At 35.9% G+C, this 23,315-nt stretch overlaps 1 protein-coding gene across 1 annotated transcript; it reads right to left on the reverse strand.

Annotated features, from left to right (window-relative positions):
- Positions 1–1,878: 1,878 nt before the first annotated feature.
- LOC130934134 (uncharacterized) lies at positions 1,879–3,858 on the reverse strand. Its single transcript, XM_057863723.1, has 5 exons — positions 3,678–3,858; positions 2,661–3,596; positions 2,351–2,555; positions 2,121–2,251; positions 1,879–2,036 (listed from the first exon to the last, which is right to left on the reverse strand). The coding sequence occupies exons 1-5, from the start codon at positions 3,856–3,858 to the stop codon at positions 1,879–1,881; spliced, it is 1,611 nt and encodes a 536-aa protein (XP_057719706.1).
- Between the last annotated feature and the right edge of the window lie 19,457 nt (positions 3,859–23,315).

The following is a 23,315-nucleotide window of genomic DNA, read 5'->3' on the forward strand; positions in this document are numbered from 1 at the left end:
TAAATGCCAGCTTTTGTGCCAGTTTGGGCGTTTAACTCCCATTCTTGTGCCAGTTCCGGCGTTTAACGCTGGGCAGTTTTGAGCTGATTTGGAATGCCGGTTTGGACCATCAAATCTTGGGCAAAGTATAGACTATTATACATTGCTAGAAAGCCCAGGATGTCTACTTTCCAACGCAGTTGAGAGTGCGCCAATTTGGCTTCTGAAGCTCCAGAAAATTCACTTCGAGTGCAGGGAGGTCAGAATCCAACAACATCTGCAGTCCTTTTCAGCCTCTAAATCAGATTTTTGCTCAGGTCCCTCAATTTCAGCCAGAAAAGACCTGAAATCACAAAAAAACACACAAACTCATAGTAAAGTCTAGAAAAGTGAATTTTAAATAAAAACTAATAAAAATATAATAAAAACTAACTAAAACATACTAAAAACATACTAAAAACAATGCCAAAAAGCGTATAAATTATCCGCTCATCATCTGCCCATGTGTTTTCATAAATCTGCATCTGGATTCATTATAATTGTTGTGTACGTTGATGATTTAAATATCATTGAAACCCCTGAAGAGATCCTAACAACTATAAAAGCTTTAAAAGAAGAGTTTGAGATGAAAGATCCTGGAAAGACTAAATTTTGTCTTGGCCTGCAGATCGAGCATACAAAAAATGGGATCTTTATTCATCAAACAACATATACAGAAAAGATCTTAAAGAGATTTTATATGGATAAGTCACATCCATTAAGTACCCCAATTATCGTAAGATCTTTGGATGTGGAAAAGGATCAATTCCGTCCTAAAGAAGAAAATAAAGATATCCTTGGTCCTGAAATACCATATCTTAGTGCCATTGGAGCGCTAATGTATCTTGCTAATAATTCACAACCTAACATATTATTTGCAGTGAATTTACTAGCAAGGTATATATAGTTCCTCTCCAACTAGAAGACATTGGAATGGAATTAAACAAAATTTTTGATATCTTCATGCAACGGTTGATATGGGATTGTTTTATCACTATGGATCAAAGTCACAACTAGTTGGCTATGCAGATGCAGGATACTATTCTAATCCATATAAAGGAAGATCTCAAATAGGATACCTATTCACATATGGTAGTACAGCTATATCATGGAGGTCCATAAAACAGACGATAGCAGCAACCTCCTCTAATCATGCTGAAATACTAGTGATATATGAAGCAAGTCGTGAGTGTTTTTAGCTCAGGAGTTTGATCCAGTATATTCTGTCATCATGTGGACTAATTGATCATAAGATAGCTCCAACTGTCCTATTTAAAGATAATACAGCATGCATTGCTCAACTCAAGGGACAATTGATGTCCAACAGATCCGCTCAAGCGATAATTTGGTAGAATTATTTACAAAGTCACTCCCAAAATCTATTTTTGAAAAATTGGTACATCAAATTGGGATGCGCCGATTTCGAGCCGTTAAATGATGTCGACAAGAGGGGGAGACTGTACTCTTTTTTCCTTGGTCAGGTTTTTTTTTTCATTGGTTTTTTCTTGACAAGGTTTTTAATGAGGTAGTCTCTATCACAAAGGATATTATCAAGGTTCTGAAAATCGAACCGGTCATCGAACCACTCTAGGTACTGGTTCACTGGTTCATAGGTTCAACCGGTCTGACCGTGGTTGAACCGTAAAAACTGTTTATAATAAAATAATAAATAAAATATAAATAAGCACATAAAAATATAATTATAGTCTAATCTAAACTTTAAAATATCATTCAAATTAAAAGTACTACATAAACCAAATGTTATAATCTCATTCAAATACAAATTCAAAGTTCAAAAGTCAACAAACAAACAACCAATCAAACATAACATAGCAGCATCAAAATGATCCAAGTTTGTCATCAATCATCAAAATCCTCCATAATTTGCTGTAGATTTGCGTCATTGATTTCATCACCTTCATTTCCACTACTTGGACCAGAAAAAGCAAGTGGTGCAGCATAAAATGTACTAGTACTACCACCACCACCACCTTGATCTAAATCAGCATCAATCTCATCTAAGAAAATATAACACATTATCAATAAATTAAAGATCAAAGCTATTGTAATTTATTGTCTGATCAATAAACTATAACACTCACCAAGCAAGTCTTCAATATTACTTGGAAGATCAGGCTCTTTTTCAACAACCTCTTCCGTCACCCAAAAATCAACCTTATCAATAGTTTCAATATCGATTGGATCATATTGCGACTTTTGCTTTCTTTTTTTTCTTTCATTCCTAACAAATTAAATACAATATATGATAAGCCTAGTATATTAGCTATACAAAATCTAATGCTATAAAATGAAAGGATGAAATATATGTTACCTGGATTTAAGACGCAAATTATATGTAACATACACAATATCACTTAGCCTATCATACTCCAATCTATTCCTTCTTATTGTATGAATTTGATCAAAAAGACTCCAATTTCTTTCACACCCTGAAGAAGTAGATGCTTGGCTAAGAATGCGAACTGCCATTTTTTGTAAACATGGAGCAGAACTACCAAACAACCTCCACCATTCATCTGTAAATTACAATCCCATATCTCAAGTATTAGTTATCAAATTAAGGAAAGCAAAACATAAAATAAGTAAATAACTAAAGCTTATTATCAAATAGATATTATTACCAGGTTGAAGTTTTTTTGCAGCTAAAACAGCTTCAGGCCTATCAAAGCTTTCCTTTCGATCTCTATATAAGTGTATTTCTTTCATTGCATCAACTGAATCTAAATTATTAACCTTGCAAAGCAATGTAACAAGATCAAGTAAAGCTCGCATGACATCAGGTGATTCTCTATAATTTTCAGAAAAAAAGCAATCCGGATTCAAGAAATAAGCTGCTGCGTGAAGATTTTTTTTCAAATGTTTGTCCCATCTTGAGTTGATAATCTCTGTGTAAGGTTGATATGCACTCTTCCTATGCTTGAACATTTCTTTGATTCCATTTTCTGACCTCAACATACCTTCATAAACAATTTCCAATGATGGTTTATCATCGGCATCTACCAACCTCAACAATTTAATCAACGGACTCACAATTTGGCATACAGTAAAACAATCATCCCAAAATTTATTATCTAGGATAATTGCACTCACAACTCTACCATTAGCACTCCTTCCTAATTTGTGTCCGGTAAAGTGTGTATCAACAACCAATTGTTGTAATTCCGATTTGCGCTCAAAGATACTCATCAATGTGAGGAAGACAGTGGCATAACGAGTTGCACCTGGACGAACAATCTCCCTCCAATCAGTTTTTTGTCTTAGCCAGGACAAGAACACCGTATGATTATATACAAACACGGTAATCTTCGAAGCACGTGTTGCAAGGCTAGAAATATGTGGCATGCTGCTTATATCTTTTAGAATAAGATTCAAGTAATGAGCAGTACAAGGTGACCAGTGAATATTTTCAAATTTCTTATTAATAAGCCTACCAGCAGCAACATAATTTGCAGCATTATCGGTTACTACATGAACAACATTATCAGGTCCAATCCATTCAATCACCTCTGAAAACAAGTCACACAAGCTAGAAGCATTTTTAACCATACTTGAGGCATCTACAGATTTCACAAAGCACAACTCTTTCAAACAATAAACCAAAAAATTAATCAACATTCTTTGCCTTTGATCTGTCTAACCATCAGACATGAGAGTACATCCAGTTTCTTTCCAAGCAGACCTATAGCTATCAACAACCATTTGACACTCCCTTTTGAGATCGGCTAATAAGTTAACCCTCAAAGAGTCATAAGAATGACCTTTATAACCAGGCCCAAATCCAGCTACACCATCCAACATATCTTGAAAAAAAGGTGACATAACCGCATTGAAAGGAATCCTACAATCCAAAAGCTATCTAGCCACTCGCTTATCAACTTCATGAAGCACCTCTTTATTTTGAAACACGCTTTTTAGACTTGGTTGACTTCCCGGAGTTGTTCTTGGTGCAAACATAGGAGGAATAATGGTTTTTGCTTTCTTTTTTGGATCGCCTCCAACAACCTCCTTAGTTGGTAACTGACTCGGAGTTTGTTGTTCTTCTTGCGCTATTGCTTCATCAATTGTATCCTCACACTCATCGGTACCCTCTTCGTTGAAACTTACTTTCCTTTACTAGTTTTACTTTTCTGAATCTCTTTCAATAAACCTTCCATTTGCTTTTCTACTTCATACGGGACCTTAGAACACTTCTTAATGTCTCCACCTATCTTCGCCAAATGCTTTTTCATTCTATTAATTCTCTTGCCCCCAAAAGTACTCAGACAAAATAAGCATTGGTAATACGGTTTTCCATTTATATTTTGTAAAGAAACGTATCGCCAAGTAGGATCAGTTTTCCCCCGAACACTAGAAGTTTGTGACTGACTTTCGTTACTCGCGGGAGGAAGAGAACGTTCATTCAAAGCAGAATTATTTTTAGCATTATTATTCCTAGGTAGTTCTTAGTTGATACTTTCATCCATACCTAAACATTACCAGCAATCCAACCCAATAATCTCAACTCTCAAGTTAACAACAAACAACATCCAAAATTCAAAGTTTAGCAGTTTACAGTGTCACAAAATCAGAGTTCACAAAACCAGAGTTCACAAGACCATGTCACAAAATCAGAGTTTACAAGATCAGACTTCACAAAATCAGAGTTCACAAAATCATGTTACAAAATCAGGAGTTAACAAAAACAGATTTCACAAAATCATGTCACAAAATCAAAATTCAGTTCACAAAATGAGTTCACAAAATCAGAGTTCACAGTTTCAGAATTCAGAGTTCATCATGTCACAAAATCAAAGAGCTACTCAATGAACAGAGTTCACAATATCAGATTTTATCACAGTATCAAAGACTCAGAGTTCATCACAGTATCACAGTATTCACAGTATTCAGAGTTCATCACAGCTACTCAATGAACAATAATAAGTTCATAACTAAAATTTTAATTACCTGGAACTCGAAGGCTTTCTCTCAGAGCTCAAAGGCACCTTCAGGCTTCAATGCCGAGTCGAGTGGTGACGGAGAGTGGGAGAATGGGAGACAGACAGCGACGCCGACTCAAGTGGTGACAGAGCTCACTGCGCGACGGAGCTCACTGGGTGACGGAGCTCACTGCTTTGTGGCCGTGTGCGCCGGTGAGATCGTGATGGGTGATGGTGTTCTCTACTTCTCTTTGAAGTCTAAACCTTGATGAACGATGAGAATGGTGATTGGTGAAGCTGAACTGTGAAATGCGAAGGGCGAAGGCATTACCGTATTAGGGATTCAGATTTGAGATTTCACTTTCAGAAAATCAGAAGAGAGAAGATTGCACTCAGCATTTTCGTTCATCACATTGATTTAGCCATTTAGGGTTCAACTGTTCCAGAGCTCCAAATGGCAGCATTTTGCTGCTAAGCTCAAAAACCGGCCGGGTCACGGTTCGGTTCGACAGACCGGTTACTGGCCGATTCACCGGTTCAATTCCGGTTCTCAGATTTCATGGTTTTTCTTATTGTTCAAACCGTTTTAGCTTCCGATTCACGGTTCGACCGGTTCGACTGGCCGATTCGAACCGATTTTCAGAACCTTGGATATTATACTCTTTTTCCTTCATTAAAGTTTTTTTCATTGAGTTTTTCTTTAGTAAGGTTTTAACGAGGCATAATCCTAAATGGTCATCGAAGGGAGAGTGTTGTGATAAACATGATGATGTGGATGCCCATTCATTATATAGGCGGTTAATTTTTCCTATGAAAGAATGGAGCTCCCAAGCCAAACTGAACTTAAATGAAGTTTGGAAAAGTCAATATTTTACCTCTATAAATAGCGAAGTCTTAGAGAATTGATGTACAACAACAATCAACAAAATTTTCTCTCTCTCTCTCTCTCTTTTGTACTCTTCTCTCTCTCTTTTACATACAATACTACTTATATTAATATATATATATATATATATATATATATATATATATATATATAATTACTTCTATTATATCAAGATAATTATATTGGTGAATATTAATATTAGAGTATTATGTTTATATTTCTCTATTTGTTATTTATTATTTTCTTTATTTATTTATTTTACAACAGATATCAATTTATTGGTAAAAATTAAATATAAAACCAGAGATTTAAAACACGAAAAGAAACAAAAATAATATTAATTTAACTAATAGTAATCCTACTTTCAAACATTAATGATAAAGATATTGGTCTTCCTCTCATATCATCCTCATAAACAAATGCACTTAATTTAAGTACAAAATTTATGTTTACAAACATCCAAGAAAGTATTATTTTTGTTTGGAGAATTAGGCCAAAAAATAATATTTATGTGATGGTTTAGTATTCGAGAACACACATCTTATCTAATTTTCTTAGAGATCGTATTCCGTGATGGAGCTTTGTTGAGGCAATGGAAGGCCATGGCCCCTCCAAAGCTTTTGTAAAAATATTAGTAGTTTTACTTTTAAAAAAAAAAAGTTAGTTCATTTGGTTAAATTGATATACTTTCAATTTATGTAATATATGAGTTCGATGTCCATCTTCACAATTCTTTTAAATTTTTTGTCCTATCCTATTTGACAATAACAAATGGCATAACTTTAAATCAACAACAAGTCATCTTTAAATCAACGTTACAAATTAAATATCATTATAGAATTAACACTAAATTATATTTGACTTCTCATATATTTTTATGTAATATTTTATTTTTAGAATAATAAAAATTATAATATAACTAGTAGTAATCTCAGTTATTAATAAAAAGTCATTATTTTATTTTTAAATCAACTTTACAAACTTAATGTCAATATAGTATCAATATTGTTTACATTAATAAATTTTGATATTTTTATTTTTTTAGAAATTTAAAATTTTGTTTTGTTGTATTATTATATCATTTGATTTGTAATAAAAATAATAACAAAAATAATTAATTTTGAGACTTTTAAGAGATAAATATTATCAAAGGTAAAATTAATCGTTTAAAATGTTAAAAATAATTTATAAGTTATAATTGATTTTATATAATTTAAATAAAAAATCAATTTTTTGAAAAGAAAAATCTTTTTTAGGTAAAATAAATTGGTTTTCTAAATAAAAATAAATTTTTATGTGCAAAAATTATTTTTTTCATGTAAAAACTGATTCTTTTTAAAAATTTATTTTTTTATTTAAAATTAATTTGGCATTAACCTAAACCAAATTTTTTACTAATCAAAATCAAAATTACTTTTTTATTAATCTTAACCATATGTAATCCTACATATTAATAACAAATTTAAAAATAAAATAATTATATTTTTAAATTTTATTTTAATATAAATACTATTATATAATTTTTTATTAAAATTTTTGATCTCTCCAAATTTTTTTTGTCAAACTCCGCCACTGGTCGTATGTGATGGATTCGTTAGCCATCAAGAAAATTAAATAGAAGTGTAGATCTTTCCCTTATAACATGCATATATAGTGATCAAGTCTTAACCATCAAAGACTTAGATCAAAAGGGGTCTTACACTAATTTTTTTAGTTTTCCATTTTTATTAATTATAGGCACAATATTAGAAATTCATTCGATATACCTAGCAATTCGAATGAATCCTGCTTTCAACAAACACTCGACCTCGTCTTTTAATTTTAACTATAATTTCAAGTGCAAATCATCTAGGAGCTTGCTTGATAGGTGTAAGACCCAGAACTTTTGAAAAGTCTTATTATGATCAAGTCTCAAATCATATGGTTATTTATAGCCTTAATTTCAGAAATTATTTTTATTAAAGGTAATTAAGGCAAGTTTTGATTTATTGGATTTGAGATGAGTTATGATTATTATCCAATTTTATAATTATTGGATTATTTCCTATATTTAAATTATAAAGTTGATAGTTAGAAAATAATAAGGATTTTATATGATATGGACTAAATAATCAATATTTTAATATATTGATATTGCTATTTTAAAAAATAGAGAAATTAATTATATTATTTCTAAATTTTGGATTTGGATATTTTATTGAAAATAAAGTGTGAAATTGATGAGCAAATAGTATTTTTATACACTATTATTGTTGAATTAGAATTTATTTCTAATTACTATATTTTTCCCAATTTTATTTGAAATTACTAAAATGTCCCTAACCCTAATTTTTAAAAATGAAACCCTAATTCCCTTCACCCTAGCAGCCGCAGCCTCACCTCCCTCAACACAGTTTTTTCCCTTAACCCTACCCTGTCTTCCCTTTCACCTTCAGCAAGTTCACCGAACTTGAAGCCCATAGCAGTACGCACGATTTCCTTTTCTTGTTCCATGGAGGAAGGAAACAGAATCAGGAAAGGGGGATCTAGCCAGAAGAAGGGAAGGAGAGGGAAAGGGCTTGGCGCCGCCGTTCAATTCGCCACCAAGACCGCGCCGGCGTGCTGGACCTCACCGCTGCCGTCACACCATCGTCAAACCATGGAGGGAAAGGGAGTGTCGCGAGTCAACTTCCCTGAGCTGCAGCACCATGGAGACATCCTGGTCGTGCCGCCTCTACTGTTCGTGCTACCGTCGTCGACCAAGCTCGTCGCTGTCTCTGCCCAGCACCGCCGCAGATGATGGGTCACCGAGAAATGCCACCGCTGCTGCTATCATCTTCGTGGCTTGAGTTGTTGCAGTTGCTCCTCGCGGTAAAGCCCGTCACGAGCACCGCTGTCAGCCTCGTGCTTCCGGGTGCCGTTGGTGGAGTCGTGACGGCCGGATCTGCTGCAAGAGAATGGGAACGGAAGCGTTCCTCAGATGGCAAACGGAGCTCGGCAGGGGCTGTGTGCCGTCACTGAACTCGCACGCAGAGGGAGATGAGACGCGAGAGGGAGCCGTCGCGGGGTTGCTGTCGCACCGCGTAGCTGGGCTCGCCGTGGTGGAAGGTTGTCGCCACGAGTGTCGCTACTATAGAAGGAAACTGCGCCGCCATGCTTGGCCGTCGGAAAACTCTACCGGTAAGGGTTTTAATTGTTGTTTCTGTCTTTTTTGAATTCCGAGAATATTATAGTCACTGCGTGTTGGTTCCAGTTATCGTGATCGGAATTTGTCGCCGCTGCCGCTTGAAGTAGCTGCCGGGCTGCCGCCGAACCGGCCCGAAGACCGCCGATGTTTCAGTTCAACCGTCCTTTCTTAGTTTCGGTAAGTAATTATGTTTCGAAAAGCCTCGCGTTAGTATTCGGTCGTGTTGGTTAATGAATGTGAGTTTTGATAACGTGGGATTGAGTCTTGTTTATTATATGTTGCGATTAGTGTTGCTATGGTTATTGCAAAAGTGGCTGGGAGCTGAGGTTTTGGTTCCCGTCAGTTCAGTTTGAGGCGGAAAGGACTTGATGAGGCATTTGGGCTATGGTTTTGCGTTTTGAGGTAGGGGCGCTTTCCAAAAACTATGTTTTGTGTATTGGAATTATTACATATGGATACTAATGTGAGATATTGTGTATTTGGTGATTGTATCTACCTTATGTATTATTTGATTGAATCGAATGATTATGGATGTTGGTTTGGCTGAGTTGTTGTGCGGCTTTATGAAATGTAATGTTTTGAAGTAGATTCTTTAAAGATTTGAAATCTGAGTTTAAACCGTTGAGGATTGGTTTGAATTGAGTCAATTATTTCATTGATGTGAAAAGTCGAATGCACTTTTGAATTCAGTTTGGTTTATTTTAATTGACTTGGTTTTGGACAAATGATTTGTTATTGAACCGTTTCTTTAAAGCTTTGGAAATGAGTTAAATCGGTTGATATTGATTTGATTTTGAAATGGTTTCCTTGAAATACGCCATTGAGGCGACTGTTGGATTTAGCGTGATTTGAATTGATTTTTGGGCTCTGGACTGTTGAAAAGGATTGAGGAATGGTTTAGTTGGGACCCGAATCGGGTGACAAAGTCCATGTTTTAGAGGAGATGCTGTCGAAATTTCTATAAAATCTGAGGCTTTATTTGAAATGTTATTTGGAAAATTTTGAGTTTAACGCCTTTCCTATTTACTTGGAGGATTGTGAATTTAGGGCTTCTTTTATTATCTTTACTTAGATCAATTATGAAAAATGATGAAGCTATGTTTTGAAAGAATTACTGAAAAGAGAATCATGATTTCTCCTTATTTTCCAAGAAGAATAGTATGTCTTTGGGTACAAGTTATTCGAAAGAGAATTTTGCCTTGAGGCTGTTTTAAAAGGTAAAACGGGTTTATGTTTTTCTCTATTAAACATAAAGGGTGTCCATTGGAAGAGTTTTCGTGATTTTAGAAGGAATTGGATTTCGATTGATGAACCTCATTATTTTGACGTTTTGAATAAGATTCAGAGTACCCTTTGAGCTCTAGTTTAACACAACAAAAATGATTCTCTTAGCAGTTTGAAACGCTTCAGATTTAATTATGAAATTAAAGTCAGTTTTGTTTAAGTAAAGGAAATGGCTTTGAAAAGAGTAATTGATTACATGACTCGGATTGGCTTAGATCCTACTTTACTACTCAAATTAGAAAGCCAAGGATTTTAATGAATTTAAAATGAATTTGGCGAAATGAGTTATGTTATTCTCCCCTAAAGACTTGGGACTCTGCTGAGAAACTTTTGTTATAAAATCCTATTGTTGTATGGGTGATTTTGAATACTTTGAAATAAATCCTTAACTTGCCATGGTTTGGAAGTTTTGGAAAGAGAATGTCGAGAGTGTCTTTATTTTAAAAAGGGAACTCGCTTGAGTAAATTTGGCTTATGAGCCTGTGATGATTTGAGAAACGAGATTTCTAAAGCCAAGGCTGAAAAGAGTTGAAACTTGATTTCAAAGTGAAATGATTTGAGAAAAAGTTGCTTATGGCTTAAATGCCAATTTTATGAATTGATGATGTTGAATGTAGAAGCTGTTTTGTTGTGGGCCGGAATGGCTGTGTATGATTATGAATATTGGCTGGTTCTGGATTGAACCGTGAGCCAGATGGCTGAGATGGATGTTGATCCATGGCTGAGAATGAAAGCATATACGCTGATAAATTGATAATTTGTGATATTGCACTTCCACTATCGGAGATAAGAGTTTTCCTGGGAGAAAGCAGTGGCTAGCCACTACGTGCTCCAGGTTGAGACTTGAAGCTCTTTTGCCTCTATGTCGTCAGTGTGGCCGGACACTGTGAAAGCCCCGGATGAGCTCACCCCTATAAATATTCACCAGGGTGATGGATATAGATCATGATTATGATCAAGTTTATATTGAGTATAACTCGAGTTGGGGAGACACGACAGAGGGACAGTCCAATGGTTAGCTACCAGGACTTGTCGGGTTGGCTCTATAACCGACAGATGATATCATCAGCCACTGGGGACAGGCATGCATCATATGCATCTATGTGACATTGTTTGGGTGTGCATATTGTACTTGGTTTGCCTATGCGATTAACTGCTAATTGTTCTATTTGCAATAGCTATTTGTTTGTGTTTGCATCTTCCTACTTGTGTTTGCATCTAGAACTCTGTTGGATTGTGGTGGATTGGTTGTGGTTGGATTGTTTGGGCCTAGGGCCGTGGTTGATTGAGATCGACGATGGTTGATTCCGGTTTTATGTTTTTGGTTTGGAAAACTATGAAAGGCTATTTTGGTTCAGTATAGATAAACCTTTTTGAAAGGCTTTTGATGTTTTGAGAATTGAACGGTTCCTCTTTCAAAAAAAAAAGAGTTCCGACTTTACTTTTATTGTAAACTGTTGTTTTTGAAAAGAGGCATAAGATGGTTATTAATCACTGCTGCGGTTATCTTCACGTATCCTATTACAGTAATTCCCAAAAACCCTCTACTGAGAACCCTTTCGAGGATGATGTTCTCACCCCTTACATTTTTTCCCCTTTCAGGATATGGGCGTAGAAGTCACGAAGAGTTTATTGATTTGTTATTGAGATGCTCTGTATTGCTTTAGATTATTATTTTTGTGCCCTCGCCTTCATCTAGATATACTCTTTAAGAGGGATAGGGATTGTATTGGTTAATGTTTGTAATATTACTTATATATATGTATGTATATATATGGATGTACTCTTTATGAGTTTTTGTAAGTTGTATGCTATGTATGGATGTTCGTTGTATAGCAAAAGTATTTTTTTGGGAGCGGTTTTGTAGTTTAAAGTTTTAAACAGGCTCATACTTTCGTATTAAATAGTATAAGTGTCGTCGTAATGTCTGGTGCACGAAATTGTGATCATCAATGGCGCCATCAACATGGTACGCTCAATTGCAATCTCAACTATTTATCACAACTTCCCACAACTAACCAGCAAGTGCACTGGGTTGTCCAAGTAATAAACCTACAGAAAAGTTTTCCTCCAGGGTGTGCTATTTTTCTTTCTGTTTTTCATTCTGTTTTTGCTTTTTCAATTAATTTTGTGACTTCACATGATCATCAACCTACAGAAAACATAAAATAACAAAGGAAAATAGATAAATATAACATTGGGTTGCCTCCCAACAAGCGCTTCTTTAATGTCATTTGCTTGACAGTGGGCTCTCATGGAGCCTCACAGACACTCAGAGCAATGTTGGAACCTCCCAACACCAAACTTAGAGTTTGAATGTGGGGGTTCAACACCAAACTTAGAAGTTGGTTGTAGCCTCCCAACACCAAACTTAGAGTTTGACTGTGGGGGCTCTATTTGACTCTGTTTTGAGATATGCTCTATCAACATCAATCACAGCCTTTGCTGTGGCTAGGAAGGGTCTGCCAAGGATGATGGATTCATCCATGCACTTCCCAGTCTCTAGGACTATGAAATCAGCAGGGATGTAATGGTCTTCAATCTTTACCAGAACATCCTCTACAAGTCCATGAGCTTGTTTTCTTGAATTGTCTGCCATCTCTAGTGAGATTCTTGCAGCTTGTACCTCAAAGATCCCTAGCTTCTCCATTACAGAGAGAGGCATGAGGTTTATGCTTGACCCTAGGTCACACAGAGCCTTCTCGAAGGTCATGGTGCCTAATGTACAAGGTATTGAGAACTTCCCAGGGTCCTGTCTCTTTTGAGGTAATCTCTGCCTAGTCAAGTCATCCAGTTCTTTGGTGAGCAAAGGGGATTCATCCTCCCAAGTCTCATTACCAAATAACTTGTCATTTAGCTTCATGATTGCTCCAAGGTACTTGGCAACTTGCTCTTCAGTGATATCTTCGTCCTCTTCAGAGGAAGAATACTCATCAGAGCTCATGAATGGCAGAAGTAAATCCAATGGAATCTCTATGGTCTCGGTGTGAGCCTCAGATTCCCATGGTTCCTCATTAGGGAACTCATTGGAGGCCAGTGGACGTCCATTGAGATCTTCCTCAGTGGCGATCACTGCCTCTTCCTCCTCTCCAAATTTGGCCATGTTGATGGCCTTACACTCTCCTTTTGGATTCTCTTCTGTATTGCTTGGAAGAGTACTAGGAGGGAGTTCAGTAACTCTCTTACTCAGCTGTCCCACTTGTGCCTCCAAGTTTCTAATGGAAGACCTTGTTTTAGTCATGAAACTTTGATTGGTTTTGATTAGATCAGAGACCATGGTTGCTAAGTCAGAGTGGCTCTGCTTAGAATTCTTTGTCTGTTGCTGAGAAGATGATGGAAAAGGCTTGCCATTGCTAAACCTGTTTCTTCCACCATTATTGTTGTTGAAACTTTGTTGAGGTCTCTGTTGATCCTTCCATGAGAGATTTGGATGATTTCTCCATGAAGGATTTTAGGTGTTTCCATAGGGTTCTCCCATGTAATTCACCTCTTCCATTGATGGGTTCTCAGGATCATAAGCTTCTTCCTCAAATGAAGCGTCCTTAGTACTGCCTGGTGTAGCTTGCATTCCAGACAGACTTTGAGAAATCATATTGACTTGCTGAGTCAATATTTTATTCTGAGCCAATATGGCATTCAGAGTATCAATCTCAAGAACTCCTTTCTTCTGATTCGTCCCATTGTTCACAGGATTCCTTGCAAAAGTGTACATGAATTGGTTATTTGCAACCATTTCAATGAGTTCTTGAGCTTCTGCAGGCATCTTCTTCAGATGAAGAGATCCCCCAGTAAAGCTGTCCACTGACATCTTGGACAGTTCAGACAGACCATCATAGAAGATACCTATGATGCTCCATTCAGAAAGCATATCAGAAGGACACTTTCTGTATCTTTCCCAAACTTCATAGAGGGATTCACCTTCCTTCTGTCTGAAGGTTTGGACTTCCACTCTAAGCTTACTCAATTTTTGAGGTGGAAAGAACTTTGCCAAGAAGGCATTGACTAGCTTTTCCCAAGAGTTCAGGCTTTCTTTAGGTTGTGAGTCCAACCATATCCTAGCTCTGTCTCTTACAGCAAAAGGGAATAGCATAAGTCTGTAGACCTCAGGGTCAACCCCATTGGTCTTGACAGTGTCACAGATTTGCAAGAATTCAGCTAAAAACTGATGAGGATCTCCCAATGGAAGTCCATGGAACTTGCAATTCTGTTGCATTAGAGAAACTAATTGAGGCTTAAGCTCAAAGTTGTTTGCTCCAATGGCAGGGATAGAGATGCTTCTCCCATAGAAGTCAGGAGTAGGTGCAGTAAAGTCACCCAGCACCTTCCTTGCATTGTTGGCATTGTTGCTGTTTTCGGCTGCCATGGGTTCTTCTTGTCTGAAGATTTCTGTTAGGTCCTCTACAGAGAGTTGTGCTTTAGCTTCTCTTAACTTTCGCTTCAAGGTCCTTTCAGGTTCAGGGTCAGCCTTAACAAGAATGCTTTTGTCTTTGCTCTTGCTCATATAAAAGAGAAGAGAACAAGAAAATATGGAATCCTCTATGTCACAGTATAGAGATTCCTTGAGGTGTCAGAGGAAAAGAAAAATAGAAGGAAGAGGTAGAAGAATTCAAACTTATCAAGAAAGATAGAGTTCGAATTATGCATTGAGTAGTAGTGTTAGTCCATAAGTAGAAGGATGTGAGAAGAGGGGAAGAAATTTTCGAAAATTAAAGTGAATTAATTAAAAGAAATTTTGAAAAATGGTAATTGATTTTCGAAAACTAAGATTGGGAAAGAAATAAAGTGAAATTGAAAAAGATTTTTAAATTAGAAAAAAGATATGATTGAAAATTAATTTTGAAAAAGATGTGATTGAAAAGATATGATTGAAAAGTTATGGTTTTAAAAAGATATGATTGAAAATATATGATTTGAAAAACAATTTAAAAAGATTTGATTTTGAAAATTAATGACTTGGCTAACAAGAAATTTAAAAGATATGATTCAGACATTAAACCTTTCTCAACAGAAAAGGCAACATACTTGAAATGTTGAATCAAATCATTAATTGTTAGCAAGTAGTTTTGAAAATGGAAAGAAATTGATTTTGAAAATATATGATTGAAAAGATATGATTTGAAAAAGATTTGATTTTGAAAAATTATGAAAACTTGAAAAAAATTTGAATTAAAAACAAAATCTTCCCTCTTGTGCCATCCTGGCGTTAAACGCCCAGAATGGTATACATTCTGGCGTTTAACGCCCAAAATGCTACCCTTTTGGGCGTTAAACGCCCAACCAGGTACCCTGGCTAGCGTTTAAACGCCAGTTTTCCTTCCTCACTGGGCGTTTTGAACGCCCAGCTTTTTCTGTGTAATTCCTCTGCTGTATGTTCTGAATCTTCAATTCTCTGTATTATTGACTTGAAAAGACACAAATTAAAAAATTTTTTTGAATTTTTAACGATGAGGAATAATCAAAATGAAACTAAGATCAAATAAACAATGTATGCTATTGACACTAACAAATTGAGAATGCATATGAGAAACAACAAAACACTCAAGACAAGAGAATTTAAAGATCAGAACAAGTAAATCATCAAGAACAACTTGAAGATCAAAGAAGAACATAATGCATGCAATTTTTTTTTTGAAAATTAGATGAATGACCAAACTTAAAATTAGACACTAGACTCAAACAAGAAACAAAAAACATTTTTTTTATTTTAAGATTTTATAAATTTTTTTTTGTATTTTTGAAAAATTTTCGAAAAGTAAAAAGCTTAAACATAAAATAAAATTACCTAATCTAAGCAACAAGATGAACCGTCAGTTGTCCAAACTCAAACAATCCCCGGCAACGGCACCAAAAACTTGGTGCACAAAATTGTGATCATCAATGGCGCCATCAACATGGTACGCTCAATTGCAATCTCAACTCTTTATCACAACTTCGCACAACTAACTAGCAAGTGCACTGGGTCGTCCAAGTAATAAACCTTACGCGAGTAAGGGTCGATCCCACGGAGATTGTTGGTATGAAGCAAGCTATGGTCATCTTGTAAATCTCAGTCAGGCGGATTCAAATGGTTATGGAGGATTAATGATTAAAAGATAAATAAAACATAAAATAAAGATAGAGATACTTATGTAATTCATTGGTGAGAATTTCAGATAAGCGCTAGCGTATGGAGATGCTCTGTCCCTTCTGTCTCTCTGCTTTCCTACTGTCTTCATCCAATCCTTCTTACTCCTTTCCATGGCAAGCTGTATGTTGGGCATCACCGTTGTCAGTGGCTACAGTCCCGTCCTCTCAGTGAAAATGTTCAACGCGCTTTATCACAGCACGGCTAATCATCTATCGGTTCTCAATCAGGTTGGAATAGAATCCAGTGATTCTTTTGCGTCTGTCACTAACGCCCAGCCTTCAGGAGTTTGAAGCTCGTCACAGTCATTCAATCCTTGAATCCTACTCAGAATACCACAGACAAGGTTTAGACCTTCCGGATTCTCTTGAATGCCACCATCAATTCTAGCTTATACCACGAAGATTCCGATTAAGGAATCCAAGAGATATCCACTCAATCTAAGGTAGAACGGAGGTGGTTGTCAGGCACACGTTCATAGGTGAGAATGATGATGAGTGTCATGGATCATCACATTCATCAAGTTGAGGAACAAGTGATATCCTAGAACAAGAATAAGCTGAATTGAATAGAAGAACAATATAGTAATTACATTAATACTCGAGGTACAGCAGAGCTCCACACCTTAATCTATGGTGTGTAGAAACTCCACCGTTGAAAATACGTAAGTGATAATGGTGGTCATTGGCTTCGGCCCCAGAGAGGGAACCAGAAGAACCAAGATGAAAATACAATAGCAAAAGGTCCTATTTGTGGAGAACTAGTAGCTTAGGGTTTACAAAGATGAGTAAATGACATAAAAATCCACTTCCGGGCCTACTTGGTGTGTGCTTGGGCTGAGCATTGAAGCTTTCATGTGTAGAGACTTTTCTTGGAGTTAAACGCCAGCTTTTGTGCCAGTTTGGGCGTTTAACTCCCATTCTTGTGCCAGTTCCGGCGTTAAATGCCAGAATTCTTGAGCTAACTTGGAACGCCTGTTTGGGCCATCAAATCTCGGGCAAAGAATGGACTATTATACATTGCTGGAAAGCTCAGAATGTCTACTTTCTAATGCAATTGAGAGCGCGTCAATTGGGCTTCTGTAGCTCCAGAAAATCTACTTCGAGTGCAGGGAGGTCAGAATCCAACAACATCTGCAGTCCTTTTCAGCCTCTGAATTAGATTTTTGCTCAGGTCCCTCAATTTCAGCCAGAAAATACCTAAAATCACAGAAAAACACACAAACTCATAGTAAAGTCCAGAAAATTGAATTTTAAATAAAAACTAATAAAAATATAATAAAAACTAACTAAAACATACTAAAAACAATGTCAAAAAGCGTATAAATTATCCGCTCATCAATGTCCAAGCTATCAGAGTTGCCCAGCTGGAAGCGTGAGCTTTGGTAGCTAGGGTGTTACATTATGGTATCAGAGCAGTCCTTCCTGTAGAGCCTGAGGAATGGACCGACTATGCTTCAATTGCATACTCTGAGCGTTTGTCATGTATTAGGTCTTGTCGAATGACGAGAATTAGAGTTTTGTGCACATGACAGTCTATTGATTAACGCTGTTAGTCTTGCATTGCATAATTCCTGATATTAAGTTTGGCCGGCTTAATACTAGTGAATTATGTGTATGAAAGTACTAATGGGTTACCATAGATAATATACGAGTTTGAGTAAAGCGAATCGCGGGTTTTGGGAATGTTAGAAACTATTTCTCGAGGCTATTCAGTTGTGTATCTAGAATTTTGTTCGAGTCGACCTGTTCTTTCATGTCCTAACTTGAAGTTCTTGTTTGCTACTCCTCTTGAAAAGTAGTTTGATGTTTCCACTCTATTCCTCTATTCATATGCATTCTCGTCTGATCCTAAGTGCATATGCATGTTTGAAATCCTTGTTGTATCTATCTTTCTCTGTTTGAGTTCTTCTTGATTTACGTGTTCTTTGATACAACTTTGAACTGGTTTTAATACGCTGTGCCTTTAACTCTGGATTCCGAGTCTATTCTTAGAGAAATTATTGATTCAGTTTTTCTCTTATTTGACAGTGAATACAGCCAAATTTTGAGATTTTATAAAAATTGCTGATGATTAGATGTATACTTGTCTATATATGAGACTTTGAAGATTTCTTATACAGGTTAACAACTATTTATTTCTAATACCTCGCCTGTGCTTTTATTGGTTTATGGAACTGCAATTACTCAAAATATAATTTAACTTTCTAGTAATTTTACTATAGTTCCAATGCACATCTTTATTTGATTATGTATTCGGGTATTTTTCAAAATTTTGGAAAGAAAGGATTTTTCGTTTTTATCCCGGTTGAGTTTGTTTGATAAACTTTACCTAATTTTTGACTGGAATTTGATTTAGCATACCACATTGTTTATACTATTGTCATTCTTTTGAAAATGTTGGACTCATAGCTTTCTTCGTATGAACGGACTAGAGTATCCCTTAAGCCTTCCATTTCCATGAATGTCATGCTTGACTATGTTTTTAACTGACCTTTTACATCTTGTGAACATTGCCATTGATCTTGGTTTTTCCTTTTTGTGAATCACATTCTTATGTGGGTCAGTTTGATTCATTTCAAAATTAGTGCATCGTTTATCCTCTCATTGTCTTTACAAGAGTTTTTAGTCAAAGATTTATCCTTGGAAAATTACTAATGATTGGGTTGTCTTTTTCTATGACTTTTGTATTCTTTTGAATCAATTGAAAGCTTATTTGATGTTTCATGCCTAGTGGATCTTGTTTGAACTGTCTTGGTTTAAGACCCTTTCTTGTTTGGCTTGACTCCTTTTAAGTACATCCTAATCTTCTTGAATATTCTTCAGAGATGATGATTTCAAGTATACTTTTGGAGTCTTGTTTTGAACTTTTTAAAGAAGTTTTGAATTTTCTTTGAAGAAATACTAAACGGAATTTATTTTCTGTTGCTTGGTTATGATTGAAAGCATTGTTCAAATTTTGGCAAAGTTGTTTTAAAGTTGGCATGCGCTATTTTAAATGAAGTTTTGAAAAGCTTCCTTGTTTAGCAGAAATCGATTCGTTTGTAACGCATCACTTGTTTCCTTTACCAAATTGTAAGCAAATTTTTATCTCGGAATTTCTTTTCTAAAAAGAGTTTAATTTTCCCTTTCGGCCATGCTATGAATGTTATACACGCTTGATTGAATATAGACTTTGAGAATTTTTGAACAAGCATTTGATTTCTCTTCCGAGTTTTATGATTGCTTTTGGTTACTGTGCACCTAATTATCTTTCTAAAATATTTGAGGGAATATTTTAGCCTTTAGCCAAACTTGTGTGCACCTTGTTTTTAAAATTCTGCATGATCTGTTTTAACATAAAATTGTATTACAGCAAAGCCACGTTATTGCTTTTGTTATTCTCTTGGAGAATGTTTGTTACTTAACTTTTCTTCTAAATTGCGAAGTGATTTTTTTGCAAGTTTTCGATTCTTTTGTGAACAATGCATTCGGAAGTTTTTTTTTAATCATGTTCTTGAGTTCTGTGAGCTTTGTCTTGGGTTTGAAATCTTCTCTTCTGCAAACCTCACACTTCTTCGACTCAGCTTGAATTTGTTTCAAAATAATGCGCTGATTTTCTTCTTATTGGTCCTGTTGGATTTCCTCGATCCAAGGGCTATCTTTGAAGTTGTCAATTGATGTATTACTAGCATACTTCATTGTTAAGCATCTTTGTTTACCTGGAATTGGATACATTCTCTCAGATCCATAAGTATTATCCTTGACATTGTCTCTCCTTTCTAAATCTTGTATCCTTCTGAGTAGACTCGAGAATTATTTTGATGTCAAGTACTACCTGTAGACATAGTAACGCGATGCATTAGTTCTTTAAGACGTGATATGTGCATACGGCGGTTGACGCGGTAGGTGTGTAACATTATGAGTTGTGGATGTTTTGTTCCTTGCGAACGGGTTTGCGGTCGATAGGCTTATGATCGAATATGGGGATTGTAGAGTGCTTGATGGAGTTGGAAAGTTGAAGCCTTGAGGTTGATATGAGATTAGTGTACAAATATTAAGCACGTTATTTTAACCCCATCCTGTTTTATAACCTTCAATGGCTTGCCTTACTATCACATGTTTGACCCATGTCACCTTTTGCATTGAGCCTATCTTGTAATGTTTGCTTTGCAACCATACTCCTACCTTTGTATCTTTATGCATACGACCATCCAAGTATTTGAAAAATCATATATATGTTTATACGTTGAGATATTTTTACTTCTTCCTTAAATGTGTTCAAGGGTGAACTGATATGAAATTTCTTTCGTTTCGTAACAATTTTCGAGGACGAAAATTTTTATAAGGTGGGTAGAATGTAAGACCCAGAACTTTTGAAAAGTCTTATTATGATCAAGTCTCAAATCATATGGTTATTTATAGCCTTAATTTTAGAAATTATTTTTATTAAAGGTAATTAAGGCAAGTTTTGATTTATTGGATTTGAGATGAGTTATGATTATTATCCAATTTTATAATTATTGGATTATTTCCTATATTTAAATTATAAAGTTGATAGTTAGGAAATAATAAGGATTTTATATGATATGGACTAAATAATCAATATTTTAATATATTGATATTGCTATTTTGGAAAATAGAGAAATTAATTATATTATTTCTAAATTTTGGATTTTGATATTTTATTGAAAATAAAGTATTAAATTGATGAGTAAATAGTATTTTTATACACTATTATTGTTGAATTAGAATTTATTTCTAATTACTATATTTTTCCCAATTTCATTTGAAATTACTAAAATGTCCCTAACCCTAATTTTTGAAAACGAAACCCTAATTCCCTTCACCCTAGCAGCCGCAGCCTCACCTCCCTCAACACACAGTTTTTCCCCTTAACCCTACCCTGTCTTCCCTTTCACCTTCAGCAAGTTCACCGAACTTGAAGCCCAGAGCAGTACTGGTGGACGAAATTGTGATCAACAATATTGGCTCTTTGGTATGTGCACAAAAACATTAACTCAGCACTTTCTTTCCACAATCTCGTTCAACTAACCAGCAAGTGTACTGGGTCGTCCAAGTAATAAACCTTACGTGAGTAAGGGTCGATCCCACAGAGATTGTTGGTATGAAGCAAGCTATGGTAACCTTGTAAATCTCAGTTAGGCAGATTAAATTGGTTTATGGATTTTCGAATAATTAATAATAAACAGAAAATAAAATAAGATAGAAATACTTATATAAATCAATAGTGGAAATTTCAGATAGGCGTATGGAGATGCTGTGCTCCTCTTGAATCTCTATTTTCTCATTGCTTTCATCCAATCCTTCTTACTCCTTTCCATGGCAAGCTGTATGTAGGGCATCACCGTTGTCAATGGCTACATCCCATCCTCTCAGTGAAAACGTTCCTATGCTTTGTCACAGCACGGCTAATCATCTGTCGGTTCTCAATCAGGTTGGAATAGAATCCCTTGATTCTTTTGCGTTTGTCATCACGCCCAGCCTTCAGGAGTTTGAAGCTCGTCACAGTCATTCAATCCCAAAATCCTACTCGGAATATCATAGACAAGGTTTAGACTTTCCGGATCCTCATGAATGCCGCCATCTATCTAACTTATACCACGAAGATTCTGTTGGGGAATCTAAGAGATATGCGCCCGGCCTAAGGTAGAACGGAAGTGGTTGTCAGTCACGCACGTTCATAGGTGAGAATGATGATGAGTGTCACGGATCATCACATTCATCAAAGTGTTGTGCAACGTATATCTTGGAATAAGAATAAAAGAGAATTGAATAGAAAGTAATAATAATTGTATTGAATCTTGAGGTACAACAGAGCTCCACACCCTTAATCTATGGTGTGCAGAAACTCCACCGTTGAAAATACATAAGTGAAAAGTTCAGGCATGGCCGAATGGCCAGCCCCCAAAGCGTGATCAATGGATTCAAAATACAATCCAGGATCCAGCATTCTGGATTATGATAGTAAAAAGTTCTATTTATAATAAACTAGCTCCTAGGGTTTACATGAGTAAGTAATTGATGCATAAATCCACTTCCGGGGCCTACTTGGTGTAGGTTTGGGCTGAGCTTGATCTATCCACGAGCTGAGGCTTTTATTGGAGTTGAACTCCAAGTTATGACGTGTTTTGGGCGTTCAACTCCGGATCATGACGTGTTTCTGGCGTTTAACTCCAGACAGCAGCATGTAATTGGCGTTCAATGCCAAGTTACGTCGTCAATTTCCGAATAAAGTATGGACTATTATATATTGCTGGAAAACTCTGGATGTCTACTTTCTAACGCCGTTAAGAGCGCGCCATTTGGAGTTCTGTAGCTCCAGAAAATCCATTTTGAGTGCAGGGAGGTCAGATTCCAACAGCATCAGCAGTCCTTTTGTCAGCCTTCTTTCAGAGTTTTGCTCAAATCCCTCAATTTCAGCCAGAAATTACCTGAAATCACAGAAAAACACACAAACTTATAGTAAAGTCCAGAAATATGAATTTAACATAAAAACTAATGAAAACATCCCTAAAAGTAGCTTGAACTTACTAAAAACTTCCTAAAAACAATGCCAAAAAACGTATAAATTATCCGCTCATCACAACACCAAACTTAAATTGTTGCTTGTCCCCAAGCAACTGAAAATCAATTAGGATAAAAAGAAGAGAATATACTATAAATTCCAGAATATCAATGAATATTAATTATAATTAGATGAGCGGGACTTGTAGCTTTTTGCTTCTGAACAGTTTTGGCATCTCACTTTTTCCTTTGAAGTTCAGAATGATTGGCTTCTCTAGGAACTTAGAATTTTGGATAGTGTTATTGACTTTCCTAGTTAAGCATGTTGATTCTTGAACACAGCTACTTATGAGTCTTGGCCGTGGACCTAAGCACTTTGTTTTCCAGTATTACC

Source organism: Arachis stenosperma, chromosome 6 (assembly GCF_014773155.1).
Source record: "Arachis stenosperma cultivar V10309 chromosome 6, arast.V10309.gnm1.PFL2, whole genome shotgun sequence".
Taxonomy (NCBI): domain Eukaryota; kingdom Viridiplantae; phylum Streptophyta; class Magnoliopsida; order Fabales; family Fabaceae; genus Arachis; species Arachis stenosperma.

Bases quoted from the DNA above. Each gene is read 5' to 3' on its own strand.
- LOC130934134 (XM_057863723.1), bottom strand. From the start codon at position 3,858: ATGTCACCTTTTTTTCAAGATATGTTGGATGGTGTAGCTGGATTTGGG. The intron at 2,252-2,350 runs GTAACATATATT...TAGGAATGAAAG, and splicing joins AATTTGCGTCTTAAATCCAG to AAAAAAAAGAAAGCAAAAGT. The intron at 2,037-2,120 runs GTGAGTGTTATA...ATATTTTCTTAG, and splicing joins TAATATTGAAGACTTGCTTG to ATGAGATTGATGCTGATTTA.